This window comes from Palaemon carinicauda, chromosome 23, assembly GCF_036898095.1.
Source record: "Palaemon carinicauda isolate YSFRI2023 chromosome 23, ASM3689809v2, whole genome shotgun sequence".
Classification (NCBI taxonomy): domain Eukaryota; kingdom Metazoa; phylum Arthropoda; class Malacostraca; order Decapoda; family Palaemonidae; genus Palaemon; species Palaemon carinicauda.
The window spans coordinates 93,411,510-93,437,382 of NC_090747.1; the positions used below are offsets into that span (position 1 = coordinate 93,411,510).

General features: G+C 42.8%; 1 protein-coding gene across 2 annotated transcripts in view; it reads left to right on the top strand.

Moving 5' to 3' along the window:
* The window catches only part of LOC137617249 (zinc finger and BTB domain-containing protein 24-like), a 64,087-nt gene that overhangs the window by 8,161 nt on the left and 30,053 nt on the right, over positions 1–25,873 (top strand). For both annotated transcript variants that reach the window (XM_068347218.1, XM_068347219.1), the window contains exon 5: positions 17,234–17,520. In XM_068347218.1, coding sequence (XP_068203319.1) covers positions 17,234–17,520 — 287 coding nt within the window. The remainder of the gene's footprint in view (positions 1–17,233; positions 17,521–25,873) is intronic.

Below are 25,873 nucleotides of genomic sequence, written 5' to 3' on the forward strand. Positions count from 1 at the left end.
AGTCTCAGCTACAGTATGTCTAATCTAGACTGATCTTCATGATGCTGTTGATAACATTACTTTTTCAATATTAATCTTACCCGATGATCATGTAGCTGTCAACTCTGTTGCCCGACAGAAATCTACGGTCGGGATACGCCAGCGATCGCTATACAGGTGGGGGTGTACACAACAGCGCCATCTGTGAGCAGGTACTCAAGTACTTCTTGTCAACAAGAACTCAATTTTTCCTCTGTCGTGCCTCCGGCTAGACCTACTTGGATACGCTGTTGATTCTGGAGTTATTGTTCACGATTTGGTGATGTATTTGCTCTAGAGTTTAGCCTTCGCTATTCAGGAAGCTTTATCTTTAGCTTAGCAAGCTTTTGGAATTAATTTGAATTAATTATGGTGACGAAGAGAGTATGGACTCTCTTTCACTTTTAAATGGCCGACCCTTCCCTTGTCTGTAGGTGATTGACACTGCTCACTCAGCTAATGGTTGACATAACTTACTTTAGCTACTCTGGAGTCAGGCATCTTTGTTGCTACTTGGTAGGTCATCAAAACCTTTACTTCGATTGCTTAGCTTTTTTTTATTACTTTATTTTTGGTGTTCCATATTTTAAAGGATTCTGGCTCTTGCAGAATTGCTTGGTTGACTTGAAGTGGTTGTTGCATGCTCTGTAAAGATCAGCCACTAAAACGTTCTCTAATATCACTTAAGAAATCCAATACGAATGCCAACAAAAAATTGTCAGGGGATATTACTACTTAAAGTAAAGTCCAGGGTTATATGATCTGTAGTCTCAGCTACAGTATGTCTAATCTAGACTGATCTTCATGATGCTGTTGATAACATTACTTTTTCAATATTAATCTTACCCGATGATCATGTAGCTGTCAACTCTGTTGCCCGACAGAAATCTACGGTCGGGATACGCCAGCGATCGCTATACAGGTGGGGGTGTACACAACAGCGCCATCTGTGAGCAGGTACTCAAGTACTTCTTGTCAACAAGAACTCAATTTTTCCTCTGTCGTGCCTCCGGCTAGACCTACTTGGATACGCTGTTGATTCTGGAGTTATTGTTCACGATTTGGTGATGTATTTGCTCTAGAGTTTAGCCTTCGCTATTCAGGAAGCTTTATCTTTAGCTTAGCAAGCTTTTGGAATTAATTTGAATTAATTATGGTGACGAAGAGAGTATGGACTCTCTTTCACTTTTAAATGGCCGACCCTTCCCTTAGACGGAAGTGTTGGTGTCGAAGAGAGTATAGACTCTCTTTCACTTTTTATTTTATATCTCTCCGCCATTTATAGGCCTCTTCGATTAACTTTCCTTAAAAAAAAAAAAAAAAAAATATGCGACCTTTCCTAATAGTAGGCGGTCCTTACTTGGAACCGAAGTTAATTAACATTGAGCTCGTCATATCGTTTTTCCTGTTAAGAATTTATGCTATTTTAATTTTGTGTTTTGAAAGAATTTCTTTGATAAGTCTCGTACTGTTTTCAAAGTTGAACTAACGTTTTGTTTAGTCTCCGCAGTTGTTGACGTTCAGAACGTTCAACTTGCGCTCTATCGTTACGATAGAGAGAGAGTATTCACGGTTTCACGTTGCAGTAAGAGTAAACCGATTCTAGCGTTTCGTTCATTCTTTCTTAGCTTAAATGGTTTTAATTCTAATAAAGGAACTTTTTTGGAAACCTTTCAGTTTTTTTCCTTTAACAAATAATATGTTTTAACGATATATATAATTGGGCTCATCTCTCAGGTTCTAAGTCAAGAGAGAGAGAGAGAGAGATAGAGACGGAGGGAGAGAGAGGAGGATAAACGTTTCGTTCAAGCGGGTAACGTTGTTCTCGTTTTTTTTTTTTTTGCTCTTCTCCCTAGTCGATAGAGGGGAAGAAGGTAAAACGTTTCTAGAGTTTTATTCTTGTTCCCAGGCTTTATGCGGTGAGAGATTTTAAACGTAGTTTATTTGATCTAGTGTTTAGTCTCTTTTCCAGCCACTGAATTCTTTATCTTTCATTATGTTTTTCTGTTACATTGTAATACTGTTTTCGCAATTACTACCTTTTAATGAAGGATAGGATCGCGTGTTTCAGGTACAAACCACTTAAAGTTTCGAGTTCAGTGAAATAAGTGCAAACAGAAAATCAAAAGTGATAAAGTGATATGCGCAAAGTGTTACAGTGTTGCGTTCGAGGGTTCGTCTGTTCGTGCCAGTGGTTCACCTAGTCCGATACCTCTTACAAGCTCCCAAGCCCAGGGGAGAAGTAATGTCGAAGGACTTATGGGTTCCTCAGGCCTTGATCGACGAACAGACGTTTCCCTCTGTGGTTTCGGGTGTATCTACACACGTTGCCGACGTGATCACCCCACCCACACAAAGACGAGAGAGCCCATTTATTCCTCGTCTGCGGAAGAGGTTTCTCGCAGAAACCATGGACCAAATCTTGCAGCTTTTAAGTGCAAGTCGGTCCCTTCCGCGCAAGTCCAACGGCCTAGGTGTAGCCACTGGGTCAGTTCGGACTCGCTGCAGTACGACAACTGCACACCTCCTAAGAGAGGCTAGGTGGTACCGCAACAGGCAGTAACTCCGTCTGTTGCCGCACCAGCTGTTTTAGACCCTCAGTCACAACGGACAGTAGCTCCGTTTGTTGTGTCTTCATAGACCCTAGTGGTCCATGCTGCAGACTATACAGTCTCAGCTTGCTCCTTCATGCAGGAGTATCATGCTGGAAGGTTGACAATGCAGCCTGTTTACCTACAACCCGCCGAGGTTGTGCGCTCAGCAGATACTGCGGCTGCCTGCTCCCACACCCCACCTGTGAGAGCTCCTCCACCGATGCGCAGTCCTCACTGCCAGACGCATGTTCTTGCTGCACCATCTGCTAACATGCGTGAGCTGCCGCATCAGGAGTTGCCGGGTTCCAGCACTATGCGGCATTCTCCTCAGCCCATGCAGCATGCTCTGCAGACCTTACAGCATGCTCCGCATTCCATGCAGCATGAGCCGCATACCATGCAGCATGAGCCGCATACCATGCAGCATGAGCTGCATGCCTTACCTCATGCTCTGCATACCATACCGCATGCTCTGCATACCTTACAGCATGTTCTGCATACCTTACAGCATGTTCTGCATACCTTACAGCATGCTCTGCATACCTTACAGCATGCTCTGCATACCTTACAGCATGCTCTGCATACCTTACAGCATGCTCTGCATACCATACCGCATGCTCCTCAACCCACCGCAGCCCCTCCCACGCACCAGCACTCTGCTTTTGTTGTTGCCAGCTCCCACACTCCGACTGCGGAGAAGGTTGACGATGCACCCGTGGGCCTACACCTCCCACGGTTGTGCGCCCGGCATGGTTTCATGCTCTCACACTCTTGTTGTGAGAGCTCTTCCACCCATGCACAGTCAACCCTGCCAGATGTATGATGACTCCCACACACAGAGCACTCCGTTGCCGTGCGGGAGCTACCACAAGCTGCCGTGTTTTGACACGGTGTGTCAGCCTCCGCAACACACTGTGGTTACCGCCACTCGCCAGCAGCAAACTAGTCAGGCAGGAGTTGAGGCTTCCCCACACATCTTTGGTTGTTGCCAACTCACAAACTGTCATGCAGTTACATGACGTTGCCTTCTGGTCTGCTACTTATACACCAGTGCTGTATGTCCTCACGCTCCTGTTGTGGTTGACAGTTCAGTTTTTGACAGTTCACAGACTGTCAAGCAGTTTCATAACGTTGCCTTCGGGTCTGCTGCTTTTGCACCAGTGAAACCCTCACTGAGAGAACTTAGCTTTTCTCGGATATGGTTCCTGTAGATGAGAAAGTGCTGTTCTCCCTCCTTCTGATATTCCCTTGAGGACTCTGTCATTTGGAGAGGAGCCTTAAGCTGCTTAGCCTCCTATGGACTTTTATTTAAGCATAACATGCTTCCAGGGAGGGTAAATGGTTCCGCTTCAGTCGCTAGCCCCGTCTGTTGCCACACCTGCTCCCATAGACCTTGAGCTTTGTTGCAAGACATGCAGTCCAAGCTTAGTCCTTGATAGAGGATTTTTTTTTACGGAGTCAGTGTGTCACTGGGAAGACGTTCAACAACCAGCAGAGGTGACTTGTTGTGACGCAGTGCGGCAACCTCAGCAACCCGATAAGGAGTTGTCTGTACTACCCAGACAGTCTAGACAGTTTCGGGTTGTCGCTGTACTTCCTCGCTTCCCCATGGTTGACAGTTCACAGACTGTGCAGCAGTACCATGATCTTGTGTCCGGCTCCGTCAGACGACTGGCCTTTAAGAGCTCCCACATGTCGTCGCTGTCTGGAGAATCTCAGATGGACTATGGATCTGACCAAGGAACTGGGCCTCCTGGTCAATTTAGAGAAGTCCCAGCTCGTCCCATCCCAGACCATTGTCTACCTGGGTATGGAGATTCAGAGTCGAGTTTTTCGGGCTTTTCCGTCGGCCCCAAGGATCAACCAAGCCCTAGAATGAATCCAGAGCATGCTGAGAAGGAACCGATGCTCAGTCAGGCAGTGGATGAGTCTAACAGGGACACTTTCATCGCTGGCCCTGTTCATCGAGTTAGGGAGACTCCACCTCCGCCCCCTTCAGTATCATCTAGCTGCTCACTGGATAAAGGACATGACGCTAGAGACGGTCTCAGTTCCTGTTTCCGAAGAGATGAGGTCTACTCTAACGTGGTGGAAGAACAGCTTTCTTCTCAAGGAAGGTCTACCTTTGGCTGTTCAGAACCCCGACCGCCGTCTCTTCTCGGACGCATCAGACACGGGCTGGGGTGCGACATTGGACGGACAGGAAAGCTCGGGAACATGGAATCAGGAGCAAAGGACACTTCACATCAATTGCAAGGAGTTGTTGGCGGTTCATCTGGCCTTGATAAACTTCAAGTCCCTCCAGCTAAACAAGGTGGTGGAGGTGGACTCCGACAACACCACAGCCTTGGCTTACATCTCCAAGCAGGGAGGGACTCATTCGAGGAAGTTGTTCTAGATCGCAAGGGACCTCCTCATCTGGTCAAAAGATCGAAAGCTCACGCTGGTAACGAGGTTCATTCAGGGCGATATGAATGTCATGGCAGATCGCCTCAGCCGGAAGGGTCAGGTCATCCCCACAGAGTGGACCCTTCACAAGAATGTTTGCAGCAGACTTTGGGCCCTGTGGGGTCAGCCAACCATAGATCTGTTCGCTACCTCGATGACCTAGAGGCTCCCGTTGTATTGTTCTCCGATTCCAGACCCAGCAGCAGTTCACGTGGATGCTTTTCTGCTGGATTGGTCCCTTCTCGACCTGTATGCATTCCCGCCGTTCAAGATTGTCAACAGGGTACTTCAGAAGTTCGCCTCTCACAAAGGGACACGGCTGACGTTGGTTGCTCCCCTCTGGCCCGCGAGAGAATGGTTCACAGAGGTACTGCAATGGCTGGTCGACATTCCCAGGACTCTTCCTCTAAGAGTGGACCTTCTACGTCAACCTCACGTAAAGAAGGTACACCCAAACCTCCACGCTCTTCGTCTGACTGCCTTCAGACTATCGAAAGACTCTCAAGAGCTAGAGGCTTTTCGAAGGAGGCAGCCAGAGCGATTGCCAGAGCAAGGAGGACATCCACTCTCAGAGTCTATCAGTCTAAATGGGAAGTCTTCCGAAGCTGGTGCAAGGCCAATGCAGTTTTCCTCAACCAGTACCACTGTAACCCAGATTGCTGACTTCCTGTTACATCTAAGGAACGTAAGATCCCTTTCAGCTCCTACGATCAAGGGTTACAGAAGTATGTTGGCAGCGGTTTTCCGCCACAGAGGCTTGGATCTTTCCACCAACAAAGATCTACAGGACCTCCTTAGGTCTTTTGAGACCTCAAAGGAACGTCGGTTGTCCACTCCAGGCTGGAATCTAGACGTGGTCCTAAGGTTCCTTATGTCATCAAGATTTGAACCTCTCCAATCAGCCTCTTTTAAGGACCTCACATTAAAAACTCTTTTCCTCGTGTGCTTGGCAACAGCTAAAAGAGTAAGTGAGATCCACGCCTTCAGCAGGAACATAGTTTTCACATCTGAAACGGCTACATGTTCCTTGCAGCTCGGTTTTTTGCTAAAAACGAGCTTCCTTCACGTCCTTGGCCTAAGTCGTTCGAGATCCCAAGCCTGTCCAACTTGGTGGGGAACAAACTGGAGAGAGTACTTTGCCCAGTTAGAGCTCTTAGGTACTATCTAAAAAGGTCAAAACCTTTACGAGGACAATCAGAAGCCTTATGGTGTGCTATCAAGAAGCCTTCTCTTCCAATGTCTAAGAACTCAGTTTCTTACTACATCAGGCTTCTGATTAGGGAAGCACATTCTCATCTGAAGGAAGAAGACCTTGCTTTGCTGAAGGTAAGGACACATGAAGTGAGAGCTGTGGCTACTTCAGTGGCCTTCAAACAGAACCGTTCTCTGCAGAGTGTTATGGATGCAACCTATTGGAGAAGCAAGTCAGTGTTCGCATCATTCTATCTCAAAGATGTCCAGTCTCTTTACGAGAACTGCTACACCCTGGGACCATTCGTAGCAGCGAGTGCAGTAGTAGGTGAGGGCTCAGCCACTACATTCCCATAATCCCATAACCTTTTTAACCTTTCTCTTGAATACTTTTTATGGGTTGTACGGTCGGCTAAGAAGCCTTCCGCATCCTTGTTGATTTGGCGGGTGGTCAATTCTTTCTTGAGAAGCGCCGAGGTTAGAGGTTGTGATGAGGTCCTTTAGTATGGGTTGCAGCCCTTTATACTTCAGCACCTAAGAGTCGTTCAGCATCCTAAGAGGACCGCTACGCTCAGTAAGGAAGACGTACTTAATAAAGGCAGAGTAATGGTTCAAGTCGTCTTCCTTACCAGGTACTTATTTATTTTATGTTATTTTTGAATAACTAATAAAATGAAATACGGGATACTTAGCTTCTTTGTTAACATGTATGCTGGTCTCCACCCACCACCCTGGGTGTGAATCAGCTACATGATCATCGGGTAAGATTAATATTGAAAAATGTTATTTTCATTAGTAAAATAAATTTTTGAATATACTTACCCGATGATCATGAATTTAAGGACCCGCCCTTCCTCCCCATAGAGAACCAGTGGACCGAGGAGAAAATTGAGTTCTTGTTGACAAGAAGTACTTGAGTACCTGCTCACAGATGGCGCTGTTGTGTACACCCCCACCTGTATAGCGATTGCTGGCGTATCCCGACCGTAGATTTCTGTCGGGCAACAGAGTTGACAGCTACATGATCATCGGGTAAGTATATTCAAAAATTTATTTTACTAATGAAAATAACATTTCTTTGAAGTATTGGAAGACAAAGTAGTTTTAGGTTTGTTTTAGTTCTCCCCTTAAGTTGAAATTGAGGATTACTTCTTCCTTCAGCCTTGGGTAATATATACTACATTAGGAAGTAGGAATACCTTGAAGAGTTTATATCCTAATAAAAATGGGGATGGAAGAGTGCACTTTTGATTGTTGCCCAATAATTGAAGATTTTTGAGGGGCTGGGGGATAAGATCTATTGAACCTCTGACCCTTTGGCATACTGTATTCATGCTGCTAGTGTATATGAAAGGCTGCTGTCCCCAGATAACAATGAGAAATGTTTCGTGCATGGAGGATTGTCCTTTCCCTGAGAAGTCAGCAGTCCTCCAACAGAGGGTGACCTCTTCCATATTGCTGAATAGCATCTTAGTTGAGGGAATTTGACATCTTTTTGAATAGGGTGAATCCACCATCTTCACTCCTGACATGAGTGGCCAACTTCTAATGGAATTAGAACAGTAGAGCAATTCATGCAAAGAAAAACAATAGTCTAAGACAATTTCAAAGGTGACTTAAGTACAATAACCAAAGGTGTCATCTTATTTAGCAGGAGAGGGAACTGAATGCCTTTAAAGAATTTTTGTTCTTGCGTTATATATGAATCTTACGCTCTTTACGTAGAAAATAATACTCCTGTGTAAAGAGCCTCAGGTTTGTATTGTTAGTAAAAGTATAAATTATTCCAAAATTGTCATTTGTTCGGGCACTTTACACAAACCTTACTTTCTTTATTTAGGAGTACTATTTCCTACGTAAAGAGATCTAGGTTTATATATTTAGAAAAAAATGAAAGTTATTCTAAATTTGTCATGTTTTAGATGCTAAGAACAATAGATTTCCCTCTATGCTAGCAGCTAGAGTTTGGATCAAAGTTCGTTTATCAGGAATTAGTCTACTCTTTTTGGGATATTATTCTTAAGCGGTTTAAGCAGATCATTTGTCAGGATTTTTTCTCATCAGGCTGGCCTGCAGATTTGCTATAGAATTAAAAGTTAAAATTTGATTCGATAAAATACATTTAATAAAAACATTAAATGAGTAAATGAAAAATGTTGAAGATTTAAACAAAATTCCTGTAATAAATTTATTTCCAAAGTTACAAAGCTTTTGGTTGAAGTTTAAACATTTGTATAAAATGTGTTAAACTGTCAATGATGACCTGCATTCTCGGCATGTTGGGAATGAGTCATATTGGTTATTCATCAAATTGGTCAAACTAGTCTGACCATTTTAAAGAGGGAACCGAATTAGATTAACATTATGATTTTTTTTTTTTTTTTTTTTTCAAGAATAGTAGAGTCCAATGAGGGTTTGCTTTTGTTTGAATGTTGTTAGATGTGTTATTTCATATAACCTTCCATATGTAGGTGAAGGGTTTTAGAGATTTTTAATTAAATCACTGATGGTAATGCTTAGCTTTGATCTGGTCATTATAGTTGCCAGTTTGGCTGCCTTATCAGTATTTGAACTTGACTTTAGCCTCTCTCTAGTGTGCACAAAGATTATAACTTGTACTGAAGACTAGACTTGATGTGAGGGGATATATATGTATATACTCTTATCTGGATTTACTTATTAAGGGTACGCAAGGAATATTTCAACTCTGAAGGTATAACTATCCTTACCAGTCTGATGTTCACCTGGTACAATGGTCTTTATACCTATCACAATTTTAATGCAAATGGGGTTTTGAAAATGTCACATCCAGGAACTGGAAATTGGTAACTCTAGCAAAGCTCAACTGACTATTAAAGGGGAAAATTCAACATGCTCATATGGGGAAAGTTTTAGAAACACTCATTGGGGGGGAATTCATCATCATCTCCTCCTACGCCTATTGGCACAAAGGGCCTCGGTTAGATTTTGCCAGTCATCTCTATCTTGAGCTTTTAAGTCAATATTTCACCATTCATCATCTCTTACTTCTTTCTTCATAGTCCTCAGCCATGTAGGCCTGGGTCTTCCGACTCTTCTAGTGCCTTGTGGAGCCTAGCTGAAGGTTTGGTGAACAATCTCTCGGGTAGTGCGAAGAGCATGCCCAAACCATCTCCATCTACCCCTCATCTTGATCTCATCCACATATGGGATGCGAGTAATCTCTCTTATAGTTTCATTTCTAATCCTGTCCTGCCATTTAACTCTCAATATCCTTCTGAGGGCTTTGTTCTCAAATCTACTATATCTATTGGAGATTGTTTCATTGTCATAACATGACTCATATCCATAGACTCATATCCAATCTCACTAAACTGATTTATAGTCTGATATTTATATGTAATTTCAGGCGATTTTATTTCCAAATTTTACTTAGCCTAGCCATTGTCTGATTTTCTTTTTTCAATCTCTCACTAAACTCTAATTCTAAAGACCCTTTATTGGAGATCATTTTTCGTAAATACTTAAAGGATTCTACCTCATTAATCCTTTCTCCTTCCAATGATATGTTATCTTCCATTGTATACTCCGTTCTCATCATCTCTGTCTTTCTTCTAATTATCTTCAGCCCAACCTCGTGTGCTATTTCATGCATTCTGGTAAGCAAGCATTGCAAATTCTGTGTTGTTCTGCTAACAAGGACAGCATCATCAGCATACTCTAGGTCTGCTAAATTCCTATCAACAATCCAGTCCAATCCTTCTCCACCATCTCTTGACTGTTATATGCATTACAAAATCCATGAGGAGGATAAACAACATAGGTGACAACACATTCCCTTGGAGTACTCTGTTGTTCATTGGAACTTACTTTGATAAGACTTCATTAACATTAACTTTGCACGTGCTATGCTCATGAACAGACTTTATCAAATTTACATATTTAAGGGGAATTCTGTAATAACGAATGACTGTCCACAAAATTGGCCGGTGCACACTATCAAAAACTTTTTCATAGTCCACAAATGCCATCAAAAGGGGATTTCGATATTCTACGCATCGCTGTACGTCTCAAAATGAAAATTTGGTCAGTGCAACTTCTACCTTTTCTAAATCCTGCTTGTTCATCTCTCAGCTTTTCATCAATCTTACTCTCCAGTCTCTTTAGAATAAGCATACTTATTTGGGAAAGTTCAACACACACTAATAGGGGAAAGTTCAACAGACATTTACTGTATAGGGAAAAGTTCAACAGACATTTATAGGGAAAAGTTCAACTGACATTTATATGGGCACCCGGAACAATACTGGAGAAGTAATTGCATCTATCAGGGAATTGCTCTGCTTCCCACAGTGACATTCTACTAAAAACAATAATCTACAATGTTGTATACTGTTAATTTATCTTGCTAGGAAGGATATTCATTGTATCCTTTGCAACAGCTGTTCTTCTAACAAAGAAGTTCAGTACCTGTACTAATAGCAGACTGAGGATCAGTTTTGGGAAGTATGATGATAATGGTAACTGCAATTATGCACCAACAACTGTAAGTTGAAAGGTGATTACAGCTTAGTGGTGGTGGTGGTGGTCATTTTAATAGCTGAGAAGTTGACAAGAATGGCATATTTTTGGAACCTTGAATTCTTCAGTTGAAATTATTATGCAAGAGTTGAGAAATTCAATGTACAGTATGGGCAGACCTTACCAGATGTATTTCAATTTTTACATTAGTGGTGGAAGCCATATTTCATGGTGTGTAAAGAACTGAAGGAGAGGGAAGTCTCATTAGGTGGAACTTGTCTTAACTTCATGAAGTAAACTGTCAACATACTGGTCTCCATTGTTGAACCAATCAGCATGAAAGGAAAATTCAATTTTGCACTGTTGTAATGAGCATAAAGTGCATTTTTACTTCTGTTCTTTCTTTTTATATCGCTTATAAACAAAGTTTTCCTGTGTAGGGGACAGTTATTTTCAGTTGTTCAGTACTGTTCTCTTCAGATGTAGACTTTGTGACTATGCTTATGAACTTTCAGAACCTCAACATCAGTATTAAGAAATTTTCATTGTTAGATAAGGATACATGCCAGTACATTCATTAGGTATTGTAAACAGGATTAAGCTGCTTTTAGTGGACTTATTCATGAATTTCAATATGGAAATTCCACATATGATAGAGACATAGCAAAATAAAATTTGACCTCGCCCTGAGAAGCTTAATGAGCGAGTCTTCATCTCAATGATCTAATTGGTAGACACCTCAACTGTTTTTTTTAATTTATATCTACAATGTTGAATGCTGTTAATGTATTTGTTGTTCTTATTGAAACTGTTCAAGTTTTTTTGCTACAACAATAATAGGAATCATGCCAGCAGTTTTATTATCATCATCTCTTGAAATATCTGTTTTGGTATTATTATTACTGTTACATGAATTTAAACCCCATATGACATCATAATGTGAACTTTAATTTTTAGTAATGCATGTAAACCAGTACTGTATTTTACATGACAGTAATTGAAATAAATATTTTCAATATTAATCTTACCCGATGATCATGTAGCTGTCAACTCTGTTGCCCGACAGAAATCTACGGTCGGGATACGCCAGCGATCGCTATACAGGTGGGGGTGTACACAACAGCGCCATCTGTGAGTAGGTACTCAAGTACTTCTTGTCAACAAGAACTCAATTTTTCCTCTGTCGTGCCACCGGCAAGACCTACTAATACGCCGTCCCTAACTGGATTTGTTTTCACAACTTTTTGGTGAAGTACACTATTCCAGTTTTGAGCTTTCGCTATGCAGGGGTTTTATCTTCATTTCAAAACTTGAACTCGTTTTGGATAGATTTAATTATGGTGACAAAGAGAGTATGGACTCTCTTTCACTTTTAAATGGCCGACCCTTCCCTTAGACGGAAGTGTTGGTGTCGAAGAGAGTATAGACTTTCTTTCACTTTTAATGACCGACCCTTCCCTTAGACGGAAGTGTGTTTAGGTTTTTGGTAATTTTGCTTAACAAAGTTATAGATTTTTTTTATATATCTCCGCCATTTATAGGCCTCTTCGATTAACTTTCCATTTATTATAAACTTATAAAAATTAATTTTTATGTTTGTTTATATGCGACCTTTCCTAATAGTAGGCGGTCCTTACTTGGAACCGAAGTTAATTAACATTGAGCCCATTTATTCCTCGTCTGCGGAAGAGGTTTCTCGCAGAAACCATGGACCAAATCTTGCAGCTTTTAAGTGCAAGTCGGTCCCTTCCGCGCAAGTCCAACGGCCTAGGTGTAGCCACTGGGTCAGTTCGGACTCGCTCCAGTCATCCGACGACTGCACACCTCCCAAGAGAGGCAAGGTGGTACCGCAACAGGCAGTAACTCCGTCTGTTGCCGCACCAGCTGTTTTAGACCCTCAGTCACAACGGACAGTAGCTCCGTTTGTTGTTGTCTTTCATAGACCCTAGTGGTCCATGCTGCAGATTATGCAGTCTCAGCTTGCGGCATTCATGCAGGAGTATCATGCTGAGAAGGTTAACACTGCACCTGTTAACCTACAACCCGCCGAGGTTGTGCGCTCAGCAGATACTGCGGCTGCCTGCTCCCACACTCCACCTGTGAGAGCTCCACCACCGATGCGCAGTCCACCCTGCCAGACGCATGTTCTTGCTGCTCCATCCGTTGACATGCGTGAGCTTCCGCATCAGCAGTGGGAAGGTGCTGTAGAGCTGCCGGGTTCCAGCACTATGCGGCTTTCTCCGCAACCCATGCAGCATGCTCCGCATACCATACAGCATGCTCCGCATACCATACAGCATGCTCCGCAACCCACCGCAGCCCCTCCCACGCTCCAGCACTCTGCTTTTGTTGTTGCCAGCTCCCACACTCCGACTGCGGAGAAGGTTGACGTTGCACCCGTGGGCCTACACCTCCCACGGTTGTGCGCCCGGCATGGCTTCCTGCTCTCACACTCTTGTTGTGAGAGCTCCTCCACCCATGCACAGTCAACCCTGCCAGATGTATGATGACTCCCACACACAGAGCACTCCGTTGCCGTGCGTGAGCTACCACAAGCTGCCGTGTTTTGACACGGTGTGTCAGCCTCCGCAACACACTGTGGTTACCGCCACTCGCCCGCAGCAAACTAGTCAGTCAGGAGTTGAGGCTTCCCCACACAACTTTGGTTGTTGCCATCTCACAGACTGTCAAACAGTTACATGACGTTGCCTTCTGGTCTGCTACTTATACACCAGTGCTGTATGTCCTCACGCTCCTGTTGTGGTTGACAGTTCAGTTTTTGACAGTTCACAGACTGTCAAGCAGTTTCATAACGTTGCCTTCTGGTCTGCTGCTTTTGCACCAGTGAAACCCTCACTGAGAGAACCTAGCTTTTCTCGGATATGGTTCCTGTAGATGAGAAAGTGCTGTTCTCCCTCCTTCTGATATTCCCTTGAGGACTCTGTCATTTGGAGAGGAGCCTTAAGCTGCTTAGCCTCCTATGGACTTTAATTTAAGCATAACATGCTTCCAGGGAGGGTAAATGGTTCCGCTTCAGTCGCTAACCCCGTCTGTTGCCACACCTGCTCCCTTAGACCTTGGGCTTTGTTGCAAGACATGCAGTCCAAGCTTAGTCCTTGATAGAGGATTTTTTACGGAGAAGAACCTTCTTGCCAACGACCTTCCTACCGGTTGGTTGTACGCCCTGTTGACGCTGAGGTATCCTACTCACGTCCGCCAGTTGAGATGGTTCCTCCACCGGTGCGACCCAGTGTGGGTTGCCAGTCGCACGTTGACGTTAAGCTACTCTCGGAGGTGGTTGTGGACGTTCAGTGTTTCACTGGGAAGACGTTCATCAACCAGCAGGGTGACTTGTTGTGACGCAGTGCGGCAACCTCAGCAACCCGATAAGGGGTTGTCTGTACTACCCAGACAGTCTAGACAGTTTCGGGTTGTCGCTGTACTTCCTCGCATCCCCATGGTTGACAGTTCACAGACTGTGCAGCAGTACCATGATCTTGTGTCCGGCTCCGTCACGCATCCACCAGTGCGACCGGATTCAGCGAGTCAGACGTTGCCCACTCCGTTGCCGTTTCCTCATCAGTTTCGGATGAGGAACCCTCTGATGAGGACATGGCTGAACAAGAAGATCAATCCCCAGCCCTGCTATCCATCCAGAAGATGCTGAAGAAGGAATACGGCCCTGTCAGGCTGTGGATGAGTCTGGTTAGGACACTGTCATCCGTGGTTCAATTGGTGTCACTTGGAAGACTTCACCTCCGTCCTCTTCGGTTTCTTCTAGCTCTTCACTGGAAAAGGACGAGACGCTAGAAGCGGTCTCGATCCCGGTTTCCGGAAGATAAGTCTGGTCTAACCTGAGGAAAGGACTTTATCAACCTTTTATAGGGTCTTCCCCTGACTGTTCAGACCCCCAACCACGTTCTCTTCTCAGACGCATCGGACGTAGGCTGGGGTGCGACCTTAGGCGGTAGGGAATGCTCGGGATTATGGAACTCAAGTCAAAGGACAATGCATTTTAACTGCAAGAAGCTTCTGGCAGTACGTCTGACCTGGAAAAACTTCAGGTCTCTCCTTCAGACAAAGTAATGGAGGTCAACACGGACAACTCCCTGCTTTGATGTTCATCTCCTAGCAAGGAGGGACCTACTCTCTGACATGGTGCGAGTTCGCTAGTGACCTCCTCTCCTGTTCAACAGGTCTAGACTTTTCACTAGTAACAAATTTCTTCCAAGGCAACTTGAATGTCTTAGCAGTTTGTCTCAGTAGGAAGGGACAATAATTCCAACATATTGGACCCTCCACAGAGATGTATGCAAGAGACTTTGGGTCACCTGGGGCCAGCCAACCATAGATCTCTTCGCAACCTCGATGTCCAAGAGGCTCTCAATACTTTGCTCACCTATCCCGGACCCAGCAGTGGTTCTTTTAGATGCCTTTCTACTAGATTAGTCTCATCTAGATCTATATGCATTCCCTCCGTTCTAGATTGTCAACAAGGTACTGCAGAAGTTCGCCTCTCACGATGGGACAAAGTTGACACTAGTTGCTTCCCTCTGGCCCGCGAGAGAATAACTTACCGAGGTACGTCGATGGCTAGTTGACGTTCCCAGAACTCTTCCCCTAAGGGTGGACCTGCTACGTCTGCCACGTGTAAGAAGGTACTCCAAGGCCTCCACGCTCTTCGTCTCACTGCCTTCAGAGTATCGAAAGACTCTCGAGAACTAGAGGTTTTTCGAAGGAGGCAACCAGAGCGATTGTTAGAGCAAGGAGAACATCCACCCTTAGAGTCTACCAATCGAAGTGGGAAATCTTCCTAAACTGGTGCAAGTCAGTATCCGTATCCTCGACCAGTACCTCTGTAACTCATATAGCTGACTTCCTCTTATATCTGAGGAAAGAGCGATCTCTTTCAGCTCCCACTTTCAAGGGTTACAGAAGCATGTTGGCATCAGTCTTCCGTCACAGAGGCTTAGATCTTTCCAACAATAAAGATCTACAGGACCTCCTTAAGTCTTTTGAGACCACGAAGGAGCGTCGTTTGGTTACACCTGGTTGGAATTTAGACGTGGTTCTAAGATTCCTTATGTTAGACAGGTTCGAACCACTTCAATCAGCCTCCCTGAAAGATCTCACCTTTAAGACTCTTTTCCTGATATGCTTAACCACAGCTAAAAGAGTCAGTGAGATTCATGCCTTCAGCAAGAACATCGGATTTTCATCCGAAACGGCTACATGTTCTACATCTTGGTTTTCTAGCCAAACACGAGCTGCCTTCTCGGCCTTGACCATATCGTTCGGTATTCCAAACTTATCGTATGGTTGGAAATGAACTAGAAAGAGTATTATGTCCTGTAAGAGCTCTTAAGTTCTATTTTAAAAACCTTTACGGGGCCCGTCTGAAGCTTTATGGTGTTCAGTTAAGAATTCATCTTTGCTTATGTCAGAGAATTCTTTATCCTATTATTTTCAGACTGTTAATACGAGAAGCTCATTCCCTTCTGAATGAGGAAGACCAAGCTTGGCTGAAGGTAAGGACACACGAAGTTAGAGCTGTCACAACTTCCGTGACCTTTTAATAAAATAGATCTCTGCAAAATATTTTCGACGCAACCTTTTGGAAAAGCTAATCAGTGTTCGCGTCTTTTATCTTAGGAATGTCCAGTCTCTTTACGAGAACTGCTACACTCTGGGACCATTCGTAGCAACGAGTGCAGTAGTGGTGGGGGCTCCACCACTACAATTCCCTAATTCCAGAACCTTTTTAATCTTTCTCTTGAAATATTTCTGGGTTGTCCGGAAGGCTAAGAAGCCTTCCGCATCCTGGTTGATTTGGCGGGTGGTCAAATTCTTTCTTGAGAAGCGCCTGGATTAGAGGTTGTGATGAGGTCCTTTAGTATGGGTTGCAGCCCTTCATACTTCAGCACCTAGGAGTCGCTCAGCATCCTAAGAGGATCGCTAGGCTCAGTAAGGAAGACGTACTTAAAAAAAAAAAAAAGCAGAGTAATGGTTCAAGTCGACTTCCTTACCAGGTACTTATTTATTTTATGTTTGTTATTTTTGAATAACGGCTAAAATAAGATACGGGATACTTAGCTTCTTTGTTAACATGTATGCTGGTCTCCACCCACCACCCTGGGTGTGAATCAGCTACATGATCATCGGGTAAGATTAATATTGAAAAATGTTATTTTCATTAGTAAAATAAATTTTTGAATATACTTACCCGATGATCATGAATTTAAGGACCCGCCCTTCCTCCCCATAGAGAACCAGTGGACCGAGGAGAAAATTGAGTTCTTGTTGACAAGAAGTACTTGAGTACCTACTCACAGATGGCGCTGTTGTGTACACCCCCACCTGTATAGCGATCGCTGGCGTATCCCGACCGTAGATTTCTGTCGGGCAACAGAGTTGACAGCTACATGATCATCGGGTAAGTATATTCAAAAATTTATTTTACTAATGAAAATAACATTTTTCAGAATTGTTTCCCGTTCCCCACAAGAGAAAGTTACTCGAAGAGAGTAGGAATACCTTGGCCAACATTTTTCAGAAAAATACAAGAAAAGCTGCAGTACAGAAGACTGCCCCTGTCCCACCAATACTAATAAAATCAAACTCGGCCAAAGCTACTGGATCACAAATGAATTCAAGCTTGAAGGAAACTCATAGAAACATTACAAAAAATATGACTAAATCTCAAGGAAAGGAACGAACTGATGATATGGAAGAAGATGAGAATTGTATCATAGAAAATGTGCCATGCAAGGTAAAATCCATGATGTGATGTCATACTTTTTTCTTCCGAATTGTTTGAAAATAATCGAGTATAAATTCCAAATCTAGAGGGAAATTAGAATTACATTTAATCTTTGTAATACGGTATACACTTTTGGTTATTAGATGCAGAATACTTCAGTGTATAGTGTTCATATGCTTTTTAATGGAAAGATAATTGAATTAGCCACTAGTATAGTATTTCTTGGTAATGAAATTATAATGAAATATACATTGTACTTAAGTAGTAATTGTTTCTATGCAAACTACAAGCCATTGTCCTTTCATAGGGAGATGTTCTCATTGAAAGCCAGAACGGTCATTAGAATCGTTTAATGAGAGTTTAAACGGGAGTGGACGAGAAGCCCTGCCCTCCCACCAGCTAGACAAGCCTCACTGTTTTCAGTTGTAAGGGAGTACAGTATGGATGTAATGCTTGCTCCCTAATCAGACCTTTTGTTTTCTTTTTCTTTCAAAAAGTGAATGTTGGTTGTTAGTGCTTAAGGATGTGAAGTAAGAGATGTGTAGGCTACTTGCCAGGAAAAGTGTGAACACTGCAACCAGAGTACTAAATCGGTTGTATATCCACACACTGTGTGCATCTTGTAAGGGGTACGATTGTTGCATTCATCACGGTGTGCCAAGTGCAGGTCGTGGCTTCATGTGCAGTGTCAGTCGTACGCTTGGAATGGGAAAAAGAAAACTAAGCCTTCACTGGTGTCTGTCTTAGTAACTCCCAAGAAAACTTCTTTCACATCTTCCGTCTCCTCTGCCTCAGTGCATGGGAGTGTGGCTGTCCCCTTACCTTGATCCACAGAGGGAATAGTATGTGTTAACTCTTATGTCTCCACTGTGATCAGTGGCAGGGAGTCTTTCCTTTCCATCCTTGGCCTTCCTGGGCCATCTTCAGCTCCTGATTACTTTCTGGGTTCAGTCATTTGGGCATAGCGGTTATATTGGTGGGGGGAGGTGAATCACCGAACATTCTCCCACACACACTATCCTGCATGGTTATAAGGGTGCTCAGTTTGGCTGCCTTAGGACACCAGACTTTGCCCCGGTGCCATCGGAGGCAGACAACCATGAGTCAGAGTGTTCCTTTGTGTAAACTCTTGCATTCATCTGTGAGTGCAACGGAGTGGCAGAGGCAGCCTTGGCATCGTCTTCAGAGAGAGAACCTCAGTCATTGATCGGCTCTTCAGTACCCCTCAGGGCTTGAGGCCATCCTTTGAGCTTCCTTGGTAGGATCTAGTTGATAGCCTTGGATCGAGTGGATGATCTGCTCTGGTTTTGAGAACTCTCAAATCCAGTCAGTCAAAAACTTAATTATACTGTAGACACATCGTTACATATATGTAAATGAAAAATTTTATGAAAAGAACTTACCTGGCAGTTATATATATATTTTAAAGCTATATATATATAACTGCCAGGTAAGTATTCATAAAACTTTGTTTTATCATAAAAACTCCATTTTTATGAATAGAACTTACCTGGCAGTTGTATATATATAGCTTTAAAATATATATATATATATAACTGCCAGGTAAGTATTCATAAAACTTTGTTTTATCATAAAAACTCCATTTTAAAATCTGAACACTCATTAACGTATGTACTGCTCGGCTGGGTTACGCTGTTGATCAAACTATAGGTCCATATACTGTGGTGAAAATTTACAGAGGTATTTAAAATAAACAGAATTTGATAAAACTGATGTTTCACTTAATGGTATTCAATGATAAGGCATGTAATATTCACATATTAGTATCGTATTATGAAATGAAAATGGCGAATATACGTCTTATCCGTTGTTAATGTTTATAAGGTGATCGAGACTCCGTGCATGCTTTCCAAATCAACTGATTAAGGCAAACAACTGAAAGATTTTTTTATTTTTCTAAAAGAGATAATTATTACTTGAACTAGTTAAATTTTTTTATTTCACCAATTAAAGATACAGCATGTAGTTTTTAGTATAAATTTTTTTCTTGTATTTTGTTTACTGTCAATTTTAATGGTGTATCAAAGTTTAGAAGTGCTTTATCCATGTTGCCGATGCACAATAATTTTATAGTCTTAAGCTTTACAGTGCTTGATTACTGTACAAAGCTTAGTAAATTATCGACTTTTTCTTCCAATTTTTTAGGTACTTTTTGTGCAATTTGGTTCACCTTTTCTTAAACCAAAAAAGGTATACTGCAATGTAATAGTATATGACATATCGTACTTAACGTCCTTTGTAGCAACTTCGGTAATTGTTTACAATTGCATAAAAGTTGAAATCCAAGCAAAACAGCTGATGTTATTCGCATATGCATAATAAAAGTTCTTTTTATGAGTGAAAATTGTAGAGTTGCATAATATGTAAACTTACAAATTACGTAGGTATATACGGTATTGCTTAAATTTACTTTAGTAATTTTCAGGCAAGACAATTACTGTATACTGAAAAAATAATGAAAGTGTGAAATATATAAAACCCACGATGTAAAGAGAAGTCTGTGATATATATTCACACATACAGTAATGTATTTATAAGTCTGTGATGAACTGGGTGAGAAATTGTGGAATTGCAATATGATGAGGGATTATTATATTTTGGGATACTTTGCTTGGATATATCACCTATAGTCCATTTCTTTTAGCGATGCATATTTGCACCGACTCGCAGCGGTGCCCTTTTAGCTCGGAAATGTTTCCGGATCGCTGATTGGTTGGACAAGATAATTTTCAATATTAAACTTACCCGATAATCATGTAGCTGTCAACTCCGTTGCCCGACAGAATTCTATGGAGGGATACGCCAGCTATCACAATACTAGAAGGGGGTGTATTTACCAGCGCCACCTGTGGCCAGGTACTCAAGTACTTCTTGTTGACACCTCCTCAATTATTCCTCTGTCGTGCTTCCGGCAAGACGTTCTGGGATACGCTTATGTTCTTGGAGTATTTTCACGACTTTGGTGAAGTATTTCTCTTTGATTTCGGCTGTCGCTTTACTGGAAACTTCTATATTAGCTTAGTTAGCTTTTGGAATTAATTTGATTAATTATGGTGACGAGAGAGTATGAACTCTCGTTCACCTTTCAATGGCCGACCCTTCCCTTAGACGGAAGTGTTGGTGTCTAAGAGAGTATAGACTCTCTTTCTTAATTTTGCTTAACAAAAGTTATAGATTTATTTTATATCTCTCCGCCTCTTATAGGCCTCTTCGATTAACTTCCTTTTATTATAAACTCATTAAAATTAATTTTTATTTTTGTTTATATTCGACCTTCCTAATAGTAGGCGGTCTTTTACCGAAGTTAATAAACTTTGAGCCCGTCATTTCGGTTTTACCTGTTAACATATTATGCTATTTCCGCCACAGAGTTTGAAAGAATTTCTGTTTTCAAAGTTGAACTAACGTTTTGTTTTGTCTCTGCAGTTGTTGACGTTCAGAACGTTCAACTTGCACTCTATCGTTACGATAGAGAAAGAATGTTCACGGTTTCACGTTGCAGTAAGAGTAACCGTGTCTAGCGTTTTGTTCATTCTTTCTTAACTTAATGGTTTTGATCCTAATAAAGGAACTTTTCAGTTTTTTTCCTTTAACAATAATATGTTTTAACGATATATATGATTGGGCTCTTCTCTCAGGTTCTAACAAGAGAGAGAGAGAGAGAGAGAGATAGAGACGGAGGGAGAAAGAGGATAAACGTTTCATTCAAGCCTGCCAGGCGTACGAGTAACGTCGTTATCGTTTTTGCTCTTCTCCCTAGTCTCTTTAGGGGAAGAAACTAAACGTTTCTAGAGTGATCTAGTGTTTAGTCTCTTTCCAGCCACTGAATTATCTTTCATTAGATTTTTCTGTTACATTGTAATTCTGTTTTCGCAATTACTAACTTTGAGAAAGGATAGAATTGCGTATTTCAGGTACAACCACTTAAAGTTTCGAGTTCAGTGAAATAAGTGCAAACAGAAATCAAAGTGATAAGTGATTAGTGCGTGAGGGTACTTTTGTGCGCGCCAGTCGTCCTCCCAGTCCGGGACCTCTTGCAAGCTCCCAAGCCCAGGGGAGAAGCAATGTCGAAGGGCATAAGGGTTCAGCAGGCCTTGATCGGCGCACAGAAGTATCCTCGGTGGTTGTGGGCGTGTCTTACCGAGACCGTCACTCCCACCCGCAGACGATTGAGCCCTTATTTTGCTCGTCTGCAGAAGAGATTAGGGGAGAAAATAAAGGCAGAGTAACGCTGGTCTCAGGTCTCAAGACCTCTTAAACGTTAAGTCCAGACCTATGCCAGACGTACGAAGTTAAAGTTCACAACCCGAATGCAGTCATTGGGTTAGCTCTGACTCTCCTCAGTCATCAGTTGATTACACTCCGCCTAAGAGGAGTAAGGTTCTGCCGCAACAGATCTCTGCTGTTAAGGCTTTACCTCAGCAGACCTTAGTGTCTGCCGACCCCAAGTTGACTCTACTGCAGTCCATACAGTCACAACTTTCGGTCTTGATGCGTGAGTGTCGGGCTGAGAGTGTTGCGCCTCCGCCTCCGCCTACACTCCCCCCCCGCCTATGATCGCTCCGCCTGATCGCAGTACCACCTGCCAGGCGTACGATGTTGTGAACTCTACTACAGTCCATGCAAGCACAGCTTTCGGACTTGATGCGTGAGTGTCGGGCTGAGAGTGTTGCTCCTCCGCCTCCGCCTACACTCCCTCCACCTACACTCGCTCCGCCTGATCGCAGTACCATCTGCCAGGCGTACGATGTTGTGGACTCTACTACAGTCCATGCAAGCACAGCTTTCGGACTTGATGCGTGAGTGTCGGGCTGAGAGTGTTGCTCCTCCGCCTCCGCCTACACTCCCTCCACCTACACTCGCTCCGCCTGATCGCAGTACCACCTGCCAGGCGTACGATGTTGTGGACTCTACTACAGTCCATGCAAGCACAGCTTTCGGACTTAATGCGTGAGTGTCGGGCTGAGAGTGTTACTCCTCCGCCTCCGCCTACACTCCCTCCGCCTACGCTCGCTCCGCCTGATCGCAGTACCACCTGCCAGGCGTACGATGTTGAGCCACGTGCTGAGTTTGCTGTTCCCTGTGGTGTTCAGCCTCCGCCTTCCTTAAGGCAACCTTTACATGGGATCAGGAGGATTATACCTCTCTTCCTCCGCCTCCACTTGCTGCTCCACCAGTGATGCAACACTCGGTTGAGGTACAACAACCTCTCCCGTCCATGAGTCAGTCTCCTCAGCTCTCGCTGCAGCGAGCTCAACCCTCCACAAGGCAAGCACCACAACACCTTAGCCTTGCGCCTCAGGAGCCTCAGCTTGCGAGACATTTACCTTGTTCTGCGCAGCCTCTTCCTCATCGCGCTCCGCTCACACCACAGGAGCTGGAACTGTAGCGGGATGTCAACAAAAACAAACCCCCCACACCCTTAATCACTCTTACTTCCTCAATATCCCACAATACAAACTTTCCCCTGACTCTACTTCAAACTGGACTATTGCACGAAGGGAAAAACAAACAAAACATAACCTTAAAACTATATTTACCGCAACCGAAAACAAAAATCACACATTAAACAAAATTAACACAAAAACAGACAAAATAACACTTTTCACGAATCATAAACAATATTAAATATAAACCGTAACACCATTCAAATAAAAAAACCTTAACAACTTAAAATTAACACACCCAAAACCAATATTTGTTTATGAGTGGAACTCTTTATCCACACACACGTGACACACCAAAACCGATATTTGTTTATGTGTGGACGTCGTTGTCCACACAAGGGCCAACAATCCTTTTCGGCCAAAGCCACAACTCCCTGGCAGACGCAACACTGGCACAATCTGCTATAACTGCCTCACTTAATTTGGCAGTCTATATCGTCATCATCATCATCCTCATCCTCATCAGTAACAGCAATCGAAATCGTAATTGTAATAAACAGGCCAGGTCGTCAACAGTTGATCAATCCACTAGAGCATTCTAAACACAAGTTCCTTAAGTAAGCCAGGTCATCAATAGTCAAATTAAATTAAATCTTCTCCCCAAAGGAGGAATCGCGGCCTGCCAAAAAAAGAAAAAAACGCTTACGAAAACTCCTAACTAAACTAAACTATCGCACTATAATCAAAGATAAACAATAAACTTTCTATCACTCATGAACGCGCCTAACAAAATAAATAAAAACAGTACTTACTCAGAATAAAAAAAAGCTTCACAGCCGGCTTCCGAAGAGCAAAAAAAATACACAGCCGACTCCTACTGTCGTTCGATATCCAATGCTTTCGCCCAAGACATTCATCACCACCCTATCCTAGCTAAAAAGGTAAACAAACAACCTCAATTATACCAACAATCTTTCCAACTTCAAACAATCATTCGCTAATTACCCGTTTTCTCAGCGCGCACCGCGGACACACAAAACACGCACACACAAACGCACATACACACATACTCTTGCGCACGCGCGATCTAACAAAACGAAGCAAATGAAATTCTCTCTCTCTCTCTCTGACGAAACTAAAGCCAATACTGTAAACACTCTCTCTCTCTCTCTCTCTCTGACAAAACTTAAATAAACACACTCACACACTCTCTCTCTCTCTCTCTCTCTCTCTCTCTCTCTCTCTCTCTCTCTCTCTCTCTCTCTCTCTCTCTCTCTCTATGACAAAGCTAAAGCAAATAAAATGTCTCTATTTAACAATACTAAAACAACTCTCTCTCTCTCTCTCTCTCTCTCTCTCTGTGTGACAAAACTAAAGCCAATACTGTAAACACTCTCTCTCTCTCTCTCTCTCTCTCTCTCTCTCTCTCTCTCTCTCTCTCTCTCTCTCTCTCTCTCTCTCTGACAAAACTTAAATAAACACACTCACACACTCTCTCTCTCTCTCTCTCTCTCTCTCTCTCTCTCTCTCTCTCTCTCTCTCTCTCTCTCATCTCTCTCTCTCTCTCTCTCTCTCGATTTGGCAAACAAAAATAAATTAAAATAAAATTAATCCTCCACATTCCTCCCCCCTTACTTTGCCAAATCCTCACACAACACTTACCTATTTTCTCATTACCCAGTCGCAATCAGGAACAGGGCCTCGGCTTCGGGTAACTGGGCCTTCATATACCTGCACTCTCTCATTCACTTCTTCCATGTCGTTTTCATTCAACGTACTATTACTATTCCCGTCTATGCTCTGCTCGTCTAAGATATCATTCACTATTTCATCTACCTCAGTTTCATCTGGCCCGAAAATCCCACTAATTTCTGTCAACAATTCATCCATTACATCTAAACCATTTTCTACTTTAACAAAAGAATCATTCATACTGCTTATCATTCTCCTATCTTTCATTCTCGTGTCCGTCATACGTTCTCTTGCCTCATCTAACGAAAAACCACACACACTATAAGTATCATTCATACTCATCCAAGTTTCATCTGTATTAATACATTTATCTTCCATACTCACCTGTACATTTACACCCTTGTCCTGCTTATTCTGATTCCCGCCTACAACTACAAAATTTTCCCGCCTTTTATCCCCAGTAAAATTCTCAGACTTCTTTTTCCTTCCATACTCTACTAACACCAATTGCTTATCTTCTAAACCTAATGCCTCACACATACTCGGTTCATACTTGTTCGTTTTCAGCCATTTATTCATACCATTCTCCTGAATATATCTTGGTACCTCCTTCCATTTCCGCAACTGATTGTGGTGTGCCCTAACCTTTTCCACACTACCATCCACACTTACTTTACCTAAAACATAACTCAACCCACTAGAACCAACATCTAACACCTCATATGGACCTTCAAACTTATCACGTACCTTATTGACATTCATTCTTCCCTTTTCAATTACTTCTTTTAACACTTTCTCTCCCACTTTGTAGCTTTCAAATCTCTCATTTGCTTTCTTCCAAACATCTCTATCATTCTCGGACACACTCAATCTCGGTCTTACTATCTTTTCAAAATTCAACACAAACTTACACGGAGACATACCAGTACTCTTGTGCACAGTTGCATTATACGCCCACAACGCACGCCCAACATATAAATCCCAATCATTATCACATGTACTCATCATCCGCAAAATTTCTGTCAAAGTTCTTACAGTCCTTTCAGCCAAACCATTCGCACTTGGCATATACGGAGTTGAATACACATGTTCAATGCCCCATTCTCTCAACATCTGCTCAAACTCCCATCCAACAAACTCCGGACCATTGTCACTTAACATTTTTGCAGGCTTACACACACTCATCGGCAACATCACTTGACTTACCATTCTCGCTACAGTCTCACTTCTTTTATTCTTGATGGGTACGGCATACGCAAACT